This window comes from Rhinatrema bivittatum, chromosome 6 (assembly GCF_901001135.1).
Source record: "Rhinatrema bivittatum chromosome 6, aRhiBiv1.1, whole genome shotgun sequence".
Lineage (NCBI taxonomy): Eukaryota > Metazoa > Chordata > Amphibia > Gymnophiona > Rhinatrematidae > Rhinatrema > Rhinatrema bivittatum.
In genome coordinates this window covers 291644424-291657562 of record NC_042620.1, presented here as the reverse complement: position 1 = coordinate 291657562, position 13139 = coordinate 291644424, and the positions used below count along the sequence as shown (strand labels likewise).

General features: G+C 45.6%; 1 protein-coding gene across 1 annotated transcript in view; it reads left to right on the top strand.

Annotated features, from left to right (window-relative positions):
• Window positions 1-2422: 2422 nt before the first annotated feature.
• RIPPLY1 (ripply transcriptional repressor 1) overlaps window positions 2423-13139 on the top strand; it is a 30532-nt gene continuing 19815 nt past the window's right edge. The window contains exon 1 of the mRNA XM_029607974.1: window positions 2423-2527. Within this exon, the coding sequence (XP_029463834.1) occupies window positions 2423-2527 (105 nt within the window). The remainder of the gene's footprint in view (window positions 2528-13139) is intronic.

Below are 13139 nucleotides of genomic sequence, written 5' to 3'. Positions count from 1 at the left end.
GAGGGTAGTATCCGTTAGGGATGTGCAGAGCAAAATTTTATGTTCATATTTTTTATGTCCGAAAGGGGGTCCCACTTGCGGCCAATATGGACATAAAAAAAATCCAATGAGTTGGGTATATGTACATATGTGCAAAAAAAAAATTTAAACCCCCTCACCCTCCTTAATCCCCCCCCCAGACTTACCACAACTCCCTGGTGATCGAGCGAGGAGTGAGGACGTCATTTCTGCAATCCTTGGCGAGAAGCATGTGACGTCGGTGGCACGTCGAGTGACTCGGCGTCACGTGATTCCCGGCTCGTTCGCGCCGGACGGCTCGTTCGGCCCAAAAAGAACTTTTGGCCAGCTTGGGGGGGTCAGGAGGCCCCCCCAAGCTGATTAAAACCCTGATTAAAACCTCCACCCTTCAGCACAAATGTATTCAAAAATTGGATCAAAATAAGAATCCACCAACCACAAACTTATACTCAGCACAATATTATCATCACTCACAACTGTGTCATATCTATTCACTTGGGTGTCATATTTATTCACTTGGCTATATTTATTTACTGCGTCATATCTATCCACAGTCATATTTACTCACGTTGTCTCATTTACTCACAACTATGTTACTTGATGCAACTGGCTGATATGTACTCACTTTGCTATACAATTATGTTACTTGATGAAACTGTCTGATTTGTAAATATCTCTTTATTCACTCTCTCCCCCCCTTTTCTGATCCTAGTTAATTTTCCCTGTTTTATTGTAACTTTCTCACATCCTTATTATTGTTTTACTGTATTTAAAGTTGCAATTGGGAAATTTGTTTATTATGTTACACTTTACCCTACACACATTGTTAGCTGTAAACCGGGTTGATGTGATATTAGTCATGAAACTCGGTATAACAAAAACAATAAATAAATAAATAAATAAATAAATAAATAAGATACCAGACGAACAGTGGAACTTTAAAGAGAGCAAAATACAAAAAATATAATAATTCACATTGCCAAAGATGGCATATCACAATTGCTAAAAACTCAAAATATTTTTTTTGTTACCCTTGTTGTCTGATCTTATTTTTCCAATCAGTTGGTTCTGGTCTCTTTTTTCTACTTTTCCCTTATTGGTCTTCTAAGTCCTTTATTAGGGTCTCTCTTTTCTTTCTGTTTCTTAACTCTTCTCTCATCTTCTTCCTTTCCTCCCTCCCACTGCATACACACTACTTCTCTCTTACAAGCTGTGTACAATTCTGGTCGCCGCATCTCAAAAAAGATATAATTGCGATGGAGAAGGTACAGAGAAGGACTACCAAAATGATAAGGGGAATGGAACAGCTCCCCTATGAGGAAAGACTAAAGAGGTTAGGACTTTACAGCTTGGAGAAGAGACGGCTGAGGGGGGATATGATAGAGGTGTTTAAAATCATGAGAGGTCTAGAACGGGTAGATGTGAATCGGTTATTTACTCTTTCGGATAATAGAAAGACTAGGGGGCACTCCATGAAGTTAGCATGTGTCACATTTAAAACTAATCGGAGAAAGTTCTTTTTTACTCAACGCACAATTAAACTCTGGAATTTGTTGCCAGAGGATGTGGTTAGTGCAGTTAGTATAGCTGTGTTTAAAAGAGGATTGGATAAGTTCTTGGAGGAGAAGTCCATTACCTGCTATTAATTACGTTGACTTAGAAAATAGCCACTGCTATTACTAGCAAAGGTAACATGGAATAGACTTAGTTTTTGGGTACTGCCAGGTTCTTATGGCCTGGATTGGCCACTGTTGGAGACAGGATGCTGGGCTTGATGGACCCTTGGTCTGACCCAGTATGGCATGTTCTTATGTTCTTATGTTCATACACACACAAGTTCTCACTCACACATGATCTCTTTCTCTCTCACACACACACAAGCTCTCATGCTCTCCCACACACACATAAGCTTGCACCCTCACAAGTTCTGCCATTCACACAAGCAAGCTCTCTTATATGCTCTCTTACACACAAAGGCTTTCACATGCTCTCCTGCACACACATAAGAGCTCACATGCTCTCCTACCCACACAAGCAAGCTCTCACTCTCACATGCTGTCCCATACAGACACTCACACACACACACACACGTACACACAAGCTCTCATTCTCTCATACTCTCTCACATACATAAGCTTGTACTATCACATGTTCTCCCATACACACACACACAAGCCTCTTACTTACTTGCTTTCCCATACACATACACAGGCTTTCACCTTTATATCCTCTCCCACACATACACACAAGCTCTCATACATACTTCCTGGCCTCCCCGATGATCTTTGATTTAATTTACTTTGGCTGCGTGGTGGCCCTGTGTCCTCCTCCAACCTTCAGCTGCCAGTGAGTTGGGCTCCGCTGGTGGCCCTGCGAGCTCCTGAAATCTTCAGCCACTGGCAGTATGGGCTCTGTCAGTGACCCTTGCGAGCTCCTGAAATCTTCTGCCGCCAGCAGTTTGGCCTTGCTGGCGGCCCTGCAGCCTCCAGCCATCTTCAGCCACTGGCAGGTTGGACTCTGCTGGGTGGCCCTGTAGCCTGCTCCCTCTTTCCCCATCAGATCCAGAGGGAGGTAACCAGCACCCTATTGGCTGGTGCCCCAGGCAATTGCCTGATTGCCCCGCCCTTGCTCACCGGAATTGGATAACATACATGCTACCGTCTGCAGGCAGAGCAGAACTTGAGGTTGAAAATACAGACAATTTCCAGTTTGTCATCGGGGTCAATGGATTCCGGACACAAAAGCATAAATCCTGACAATCTGGAAAAAATCCGGATAGTTGGCAACCCTAAGTATAAATGGATAATCTTGGGTTCACCTAACAATGGCCATCCTATTGTCTGATGATCAGCTCCTGAATCATCTCCAAGACTGTCATAACAGGACATACCGTAGCAATTCTGTATCCACAATCATTACACTTAACCTCTACCCCCCAGTAGTTGTAGAAATTTATAAAATACCGAGAAGAACTTCCTGAGATGGAGACCAAGTCTCTGTTGCATTAAGTAAATTCTATGTTTGATTCTGTCAGGCCTCAGGCATGAGCAACACAGGCAACTGCCTAGGGCACCACATTTTGAAGGCTCGAAATACCTGGGCCAAAGAGGATCCTCCTCCCACTTGCTTTTGAGCTATGGCACTCTTTCCCACCCTTCCTCTTTCTGCTCTCCAGTCCTGTCAATGGGCACCAGAATCTTAAATTCATCCCTGAATACACAGAACCATGAAAAAATAGAATTTGTGTTCCTTAAGATCATGGGTTTTACATGATGTGATAAGTTCCCCTTAGGCAATATATTTATAATCCTGTTCTCCCAGCTATGGAATCTTGTGTATTATATAACAAAATGCAACACGACACTTAGGGGGTCATTTACCAAGCGGATCGCTCACGATAAGGGACGTTTCGCATGCGAAAAGTCCCTTATCGCGTGCGATATCAAGATGGGGGCAGAGTCGAGGCGGCGTCAGCCCCGGAAGAGGAGGAGTCGGGGTGGCACCGACAGTGAAAGGTACGCCGACAGCGAAAGGTACGCTTGTTTATCGCTGTCTGTTTCGCGCTGAATATAACTACACCTTTTATGGTGTAGTTATTTGGCGCGACGCCGGCAGCGATCGCACCGCGGAGGTGCGATCGCTGACGGCTATCACAGGACCGCCCCCCATTTTCGCCCCCCCATTACCGCCAAATTCACTATGCCTTGCGGCATTAGTAAATCCAGCCCTTAGCCACATGAGAAGGATATCCATGGGGAGGCCTATTCTCAAAGCCATTTATGCAGTAGATAGCGACTTATGTGCATAGATTGGCCATGTGAAAATTCCCTACCTCATTCCAGCTACAAGTACTTTTAGCAGGATCAAAAAGTAACACAGGTGAAAATGTTTTTTTCATTGTCTATGCTCTTTCTTTTCTATACAAAATCTACCTGCACAAAATGTGGGTACAAAGGTCTTTCGATGCTTTGTACTACCCATGGCAAAGTATGTACATTGCATGTTCTTTCTCTTTGAAACCGAGCAAAATCCAGGGGTGTAAAGTAAACCACAGACTTTGCTCCAATAAAGACCATCTGAAAATTGTCCCCAGGTGCCTAACTTATGTTTTTAAAACTTTGATATAGGATATTATTCATTAGAGGTTTTTTATATTTAAAAGGTGTTACAACTTTAGGGAAATAAAGATATTTGACTTTCCCCCAACACACAAACCTCGAGAATCCCTCTAACTCTGTGTTTCCTGTGACTCTGTGCTAAAGTCTTAAAGTGGGTAATACCATGCTGCAAAAAAGCTTTTATAAAGGGGAAACACTTTTCCTGTGGTTCAGCCATTTCTTTTTTAATGCTAGAAGGAATTATCTGACATCGGCTTTCTTTTTCTAGATGTGATTGGCACCTCTTTAATCTGTTATGAAAAGTAAAAAGTCATTGCTTCAACTTAGCATTCCCATGATCACCCTTGCCTCATAACAGGATTTATCTAACCATTATTACCTTTATGGTGTATCATTCAGTCTACTACAATCAGCTATACCCTACTGTGCTCTAAGGCACCTTCGGTAGGGCACCATATCAATAATTACTTGTACGAAGAGTGTACGTCCTAGCAGAATATGACTCTCATAATAAACTGAAGCCATATCTGGCATTTGTTGACCAAGGTCAGGCTCCTGGGAGAGCCTTCTCTAACTTTTCTGGCAGGTAGAAACTGTATGGGAGGGAAGGACAAAGAGTGGGGAGAAGAACAGAAAATCCTTGAAAGCATAGGAGTACAAGTGGAATGCCACATTCATTTTCATTTTGCATATTGTGATCTGCTTTAATCATACCGGAGGTTTACTAGAAGAATAAGGACCACAATACCTGACCGAGTTATCCAAAGCGCTGAGGATTCCTCCAGGGCAGAAACCATACCCAAGCCTGTGCAGCCTTCAGGGAACGCTGGCCTCCACAACCTTGTTTCTCAGCAGGGGATTTTATTTGTCCTTAAAATGCTGGATTAATCTGATATTTAAGAGATATTTTTCTCCTGATATTGAACTGTTTATACAGGCTGCTGTTGTACTACTTGTCAGCTTCTTCTTTGGATAAAGTGATTCAGTCTTTCTGGTAGAAAAAGGGAGGGGAAGGCTAGCCAAGGGAATCCATCACCACAGGCAGGAGCTGATGTAATCAAATCAGTGCTAAAACTGTACTTAAATGTTAGCATAGGTTTAGTTTAACAGCACAGTAAAGACAGGGAGCTGACACTTAATATTAATGTATTCACTCCTTCACTGTCTGCTATTTGGTCCTTCTAGTGTCAGCAATCAAATAAAGGACCAATCCCCTTTCAGAAGGCTGTCCTTTCAGAATTCTGGAAGGGGATTGGTCCTTTCCCTCACAGCTGACAGTGGCAGGATCAATCAGCAGCCAGTGAGGGAGCAGCCTTGCCTGAGGCAGTAAGATATTCTGAGCTGGGGTTCCCTGGGAGTTGGGGGGGAGGCTTTGGAAGGCTCCTGGATGCGTTATTTTATTCTTTTGGAGGCAGGCAGCTGGGTGGGAGAGGGTTCGACCCGCTGGCAGGAGGGTGGGAGATCCACTGCCCAGACCAGCCAATTTTTCTCTCACAGTGAGAGGAAGTGGGTGGGCGGTGGTTTGGATCCCTCAAGTTGGAAGGGAGGACTTGGCCCAGCTGGATCAGCTATGTAGGTGAGTGGGTTTGGCAGACCTCCTCTCTACTGTGGGAAATTTAACTCTTGCTTCTGACCAGAAGCTAAATTTACCATGATAAAAGAATATGCAGTAGCCAGGTAGCCAGCCTCCCCACTGGCACGCCTCCTTGCATTGCAGGCTAATAGCTAAAATGCTTATGACCTTATCATTTCTATGAATCTGCACTAATCGTAGAGTAGGTTTAACGCCTGCTTTGCCGCATGTATTTTCAGTGCTAAAACCCCTATTACATATTAGGGTTGGGTTAGTGCCAAAAATACCTTGCTAAGCCACGCCTGGGTGAGCAGTTCTTGGTAAATCCTGAAACCCTTCCCTTAATGCTCTGCTTTTATCTCCCCTGTAAATCTCCCCTCCCCCTCCACTGTACCTGTATTAGTACTCCTGTAGATCGCCCGCTCACTTTCTGTACCACATATTTCCCCCTAGTCAATCCACCCAATTCATCAACCCCCCCATACGTAAATATTACTGTACCCTTGTATAATCTAATTCACACGTGTATATATTGTATATACCCTATTTCCTCTAACTCTGTACAAGTTATACCCTCCCCCCCCCAGTTCTTTAATCCCTGTTTAATGTATTTCCACTGTTTTAGTTCCATGTAAACCGATATGATGTTTCGACGAATACCGGTCTATAAAAAGGTTCAAATAAAATAAATAAATAAATAAATCTGCCGCACAGCGAATGAGGTGAGAAGCAGCACCATGCAGGCCATTCTTTGGGGTGTGGAAACCCAACTTGTCTTTCTTTCGCTCATTATTTCGACATCTATTTTCGACTGGTACAGGTATTGGATTTATAACAGAGGTAGTTACGTAAGTGGCACGCTGTGTTTACAATTAACTGTTCTATTTTTGATCTGGTGTGAAACAGGCACTCCAGTTACTCCCCCTCTTATCTTACATTTTGCTGTGGAGCGCACAGAGAATTTAGATAAGCTGGTGGGGGGGGGGAGAGCTAAATGGCAAATGTGTTTCAGTGAGGGGGAAGATGAAAGGCAGATAAGGCAGGCATGCAGGATGTAGAAGAGAGCAAATTAAAAGTGTTTTTACAAATTAAGGCATGAATTCTCGGTTCCTTGAAAGGCGTAAGGAGGGAAAATACTGCAACAAGGAGTAGTAGGCTACATGGATGCAGCATTTCACTTTTCTAATGACGTCACTTGAAAACGGGTTTACAGTTTGGTCCTCTGTCGAAAAAATAAAATAAAGATATAAGAACAGAAAATTATTGGAAACTATGCTCATAAGAGGACTGTAACGTTTTCCCCATTAAACGGGCAGCAAGCAAGCTGGGGTTGTTTACCATAATACTGGAGATCAAAGTACAAATATTTATCTTAGGAAGTGGACTCAGTAAGAGTAACTGTGCTTTGGAGGCAACGTAATAAGCTGAATGTTAAAAATGTGCCCTGAAAGTCAGGGCCCAGTTCTTTAACACACAAGCTACATTTCTTAAAGTATTTTTGTGCATATAAATTTTACTTTATGTACTGAAAACATAATTGTGTGCCCATAAACCATGTTTTCTGCACATAAAATATGATTTCTGTGCAGTAAACATGTTTTTTGTGCACAAAACGTTTCTGGGCATAAAATCCCAACTACAGGTCCCGGCACCAAAACTCCAGCTTCCACTTGTAGACTGGCACTGGAGGTTTTACTCCACCTCTGACCAGGATTCGGATTTCCACTGCTAAGAAAACCCAAGTTAAGCCTGCAGACCAGTCCGTGCACTGGGGGTAATAGCTGGGATTTCTATGTGAGCGCGCTAAGCAATACACCTAGTTTTATGCGGACTTTTTTGTCTGCACAACTCCTTGCTGCATTGGGGCTACAGTTTGTGCACAGAAAAAAGTGTGCACAACTGTTACGGTTCTGGCCACGAGCGCCGCGACCAGACCCTTACCTCCGTGTTCCTGGACCTGTTCCCGCTTCTGCTGGCGTGGTTTGCGGCCTGTTCGGCGGCGCGGTCCCCATGGGGACCGCGCCGCCGGGAAGCTTCCTGTGGACGCCCTGTCTCTAGGCACGCGCACGCGCCACTTGGGCGCTTATCTAGGCCATTTCCCGCCAGTGGTGACTCCGTCCAATTCCTAATGTCAGACGCCGCGGCCTTGATAAGCCAGCCGCGGACCTTCAGTCCTTGCCTTGCAACGGGGATACCATCCGGTTCCCAGTTGCTCTGTGCCCCGGAGTGGGTTGCCTTGGAACTCGCTCCGTTCCTGCCTGCTTGTTACAGTACTTGCTTGGATCCTGCCTGCTTGCTACAGTACCCGTCTGGATCCTGCTTACTTGCTTGCTACAGTTCCTGCCTGGTTCCAGTATCCGAGTCTTGCTGCAGTTCCTGTCTGGTTCCAGTTCCCGTCCAGTTCACCAGCCTGCTCGTCTCAGATTCAAGCTTCACTTCTCGCCTAAGTCCCAGCGGCTGGGCCCCTACGGGCTCCTCCCAGAGGGGCTTCAGCTTCCAGGGGTGAAACCTCACCTAAGTCCCAGCGGCCGGGCTCCTACGGGCTCCTCCCGGGGGAGCACCAGCTTCCAGGGTGAAGAGCACCATCCACGTCCTGCCTGACATCTGCCTCCCGACCTGTGGATTGCTAGAGACAGTGAACACCTTCTCCCAGTCTCTGACAGGTCGGCCCAAGGGTCCACTAAAACTGAGACTCCATAACACACAACTTCAGGTAAAACTGTGCACTCTACTAAATGCACCTTATTACATCGGGCCCTCTGTTAAGCAGAAGTGATAGTGGTGTGGTAAACTCAAATCCATCCAGCCTCCCTACCCTTTAGTTCCCTAGGCAGACAGATATTGGGGAAGGGGGGGGCAAGGGGGGGGCAAGGTGTTGGCAGTGTAGTAGGGTTGCCAACTTTGGAGAAATCGTATTACTGGCACTCTATCTGCCACAGTCCACCCTGGGAACCTGGCCCCCTACTTTCCCTCGTCGCAGCATTTCAGATCACCAAAAGAACCAGACATAGTCCCCCACCCCAGCCCTTCTCAGCAAACAACTTGTAAGGGGCTCTCTTACTTACTCCCTACCCCTCCCCCCCAACCTCTTCTACTCAACAAAATCTGAGAATGACCTCCCCATTGACCCTCATGATGATTTGAAATGTCCTAGATGGCCCTTCTCTTGAAAAGTGTAGGGCTCCCTGCCTTAACGAATGCATAAGAAGACCATGGGACAGTACTCTAGGACACAGATATATTTTGCAAAGAAGACATTAAGAGCAAGCTGGATGCAGTGATCATTCCTACAGATATATTTATTCTGCACGTTCATGAAAATACTCAAACAAATTTAAGGATTAAGGAAAGTCCCATAGCACATTTTGCACCTTTGGGGACGCACAGCTTGTATTTTTGCCAAGTTTTTGCTTTGAACATATATCATGCTTAAGGAAAAAATTGCTGTTTTTAAACAGAATGAAGGCGCCACTCATCAAAACGAACGTTATAAGAAAAACTTGACAGACAAACACTTGGATGGTGTTTAAACCGCAAGGCGGTGGAGAAGTTTGAACCGTAGGATGGTAAATAAGATCCCTCCATGGTCCCTGAAGCAGACAAGCAGTCGAAACACGGCCGGTGTCGGGCAGGCGGCTTCGACCTTATAGAACAGGGGTGGGCAATTAATTTTCCCATGGGGCCGCATGAGAAATTGGGATGGTTTTAGAGGGCCGGACTAATATAATTAACTCAGTTCTCAATAGCCCTACTTATGAAAAGACAGCAGTTTACCACAAATGCATGTCCTCTGAGAAAACACAACAAATAAGACCGATACAAACGCTTACATGCTAGTAAAATATCTCATCTCGGTAACAGACACAGAACCGACCTAACATACTCCCAGGATCTGTAGTAATGCACATAAACTAATCCACACACAGTTACACCTGTATTATGGAATACAAAACAGGAGCAACCCTATCTATGAAAAGGCAACACCACAAATATTAAATCAGGTCCTAAAAACCAATACACCTCTTATTAGGAAAACAGAATAGCAAGCAGCTATAGATCCCCACACAGAAATAATTGTAAAACTATACTAATAAGCAGAATAAATGTTTCAAAACAGCTATGAACAGAATAATATCCAACAATTAAAAACTCATAAAAACTATTAAACATTCTCCAAACACCAATAAAATATTTCAAAAAAGCAGACATCACACAATTAAAATGGCAGTCAAGAAAAATAAACTTAAAGCCATCTTTACTTACCCCCTCCAGCAGCTCTCCTACTCCCCTTCCCTGCAGGCCGTGGCACACACCAGAAGCAGCAGTAGAAGCTAAGCTCTATACTTATGGTCCTCTTCCTTAGTGCCCATGTCTCTCACACACACACCATACCAGTCATGCCCCCATGACCAGTTTCTGTCTCTCACACACCAATCATCTCCCAAACAGTCTTTGGCACACACACCAGTCACCTTCCTGAACAGTTTCTCTCATGCCATACACACACACACACACACAGGCTTCCCACTCCCGTGTTCTTCTTACATATATGGGCTTCTCGCTCTCATAATCACTTTCTCTGTCTCTCTCACACACACACACACCCACACACTCACTCACCAGTCTCTCACTCCCATGCTTGTTCTCTCCACATGCACAGGCTTCTCATTCCCATAATCACTTTCTTTCTCTCTCTCACACACACACACACTCACCAGTCTCTCACTCCCATGTTCTCTTTCAGATATACAGGCTTCTCCCTCCCATGATGTGTCTCACACACACCCAGGTTTCTCACTCCCATGCTCACTCTTCACATGCACAGGCTTCTCATTCCCATAATCACTTTATTTCTCTCTCTCTCACACACACACACACACACACCAGTCACCTGATCTCACTCATGCATACACACACACACACACACACACACACAGGCTTCCCACTCCCAAGTTCTCTTTCAGATATACAGGCTTCTCCCTCCCATGCTGTCTCACACACACCCAGGTTTCTCACTCTCATGCTCACTCTCTTCACATGCACAGGCTTCTCATTCCCATAATCACTTTCTCTCTGTTACACACACACCAGTCTCTCTCTCATTTCCATGCTCGCTCTCCACTGCACAGGCTTCTCATTCTCTGAATCACATTCTTTCTCTCACATTCACACACACCAGTCTCTTTCTCTCACACACACAGTCACCTTACCAACCAGTCTCTCGCTCTCATGCATGCACACACACACACATAGGCTTCCCACTCCCATGCTGTCTCACACACACACCCAGGTTTCTCACTCTCATGCTCACTCTCTTCACATGCACAGGCTTCTCATTCCCATAATCACTTTCTCTCTGTTACACACACACCAGTCTCTCTCATTTCCATGCTCACTCTCCACGTGCACAAGCTTCTCATTCCCTGAATCACATTCTCTCACATTCACACACACCAGTCTTTTTCTCTCACACACACCGTCACCTTACCAAGCAGTCTCTCTCTCTCATGCATGCACACTCACCCAGGTTTCTCACTCCCACAACACCAGGCTTCTTACGCTCATGCTTTCCCACATACCCAGACTTCTCACTTCCATGCTTTTTCTCTCTCACACACACACACATCAGACACCTCCCTGACTAATGTCTCACACTCTCACATACACATCAGTCATCTCCCTGAGCAATCACTTTCATTGTCTCTCACATACACACACACATCAGCTCTCTGACCAGTCAATCACACACAGGCTGGCTGGCTGACTGTTTCTCTCTCTTTCTCACTTCCTCTCCCCCCCCCCCCCGGAGCACAAATGGGAGCTGCAGCAGCCCCCGCAGGCCAAGAAAGAAGAATCCCATCGGCCGCAGGAGGCTCATGCTGCTGACTCCTTTCTCGATTACTGGCTGCTTCAATTGCTCGGGGACCGACGCTGCAGCCGACTCGGCACGGCTCTTTCTCCTTCCCGCGCACCGCTCCGTGTATCACTTCCTGTTCCGGGTCACGGGAGGGGGGGTGCAGGCGCGGGAAGAAGAAAAGGCCAGCCGCGGGTACCACAGCTTCTAATACTGCTGCCGTTCCCACTGGGCTTGAACGTGCTGACAGCCCAGCGGCAACGGCAGCGGGAGAGACCGGGAGTGCGCGCCGCGGACCGGCAAAAAACTCCCGCGGACCGGAGGTTGGGGACCCCTGAAAAAGATCGCGAAAGGCGGAACTGGTAGGTAGGTAGGAAAAAAACTCGAGCGAAGGCACGCTGCCCGATTGGCCGGTGCTGGGCAAGGCCAGCACCGGCCAATCGGGCAGCGTGCCTTCACTCGAGTCACTCCCTCCCCCCCCCACCGAACGCTGTAAAAAAAACAGTTCATTCTCCGCTCCCTCGCTCCCCGATTGGCCGGCCAATCGGGGAGCGAGGGAGCGGAGAATGAGGCACGCTGCCTTGGGAAGGCAGCGTGCCTCATTCTCCGTCTGCTCTCAGCAGTGGGCGGGCCGGTCACAGACCGTAGGCGGGCCGGATTCAGCCCGCGGGCCGCCCCTTGCCCAGGTCTGTTATAGAAGCACAGGAGTTCGGGCAGAACCGATAAGTATTCATATGAAAGAGTGGGAACGCTGAATAAGGTCGCGTTGACTGCCAGGGGGAGGCCATTTACTTAAATGAAAGTTACAGACACAGTTCATTTTTGAACAAGAAATACCGGGTTGCATTATTAAAAAAATTAAGAAAAGAAAAATAATAAAAATAAAACAATTTGAAGAATAAAGACGGTAGCTATTAAAAGAGGGGATCACAAAGGGTTCCCTCAGATATAGCAACCACACATTTCCACGCAGCGGGGAGTTTCCTTGATGGTTGGTTGTTGATGTGTTTAAAAATTGAGCAGGCTAAGAGGCCAGTATAAGAAAAAAAACACTGAATTTCACACAGAAGTTGCAGTTTTCTACTGGAAATTGTATGCAAATAAACCCAGTACAAAACTTACACACGGACATTTTCTATGGATTACTTTGCAAAAAAGATAATTACACCTCATTGAGATGTACTTATCGTTTTTACAAAAACCACCTTTTCTCGCATATCTTAGCACTGCAAACACAGTTAATGAGCTGCTGTGCATGATTTTGCATCATGGCAGCTTTCAATTTCCACAAAATTTCACAAGAGCACACTTATGCGTGTTAAGTTTACTACATGTGAAGCCAAAAAAACGTTTGCAAAATCTGTACCGAGAAACTGTATGCCGAAGTCCAACCTAGGGGCCCAAGCTGCCACTTTCTCACATGAAGACAATTTTGCAAAATTCAGTGCCACTTAGTACACTGGCCTCCTTATGATTTGCAGCTTTTTTGTGTGAGGTGGTTTTTTGTTTTTGCATTTTGCACAATTTTTAAACTATGGTGCAAATACTAATACAGTTTTATGTGCAAAATAACTCG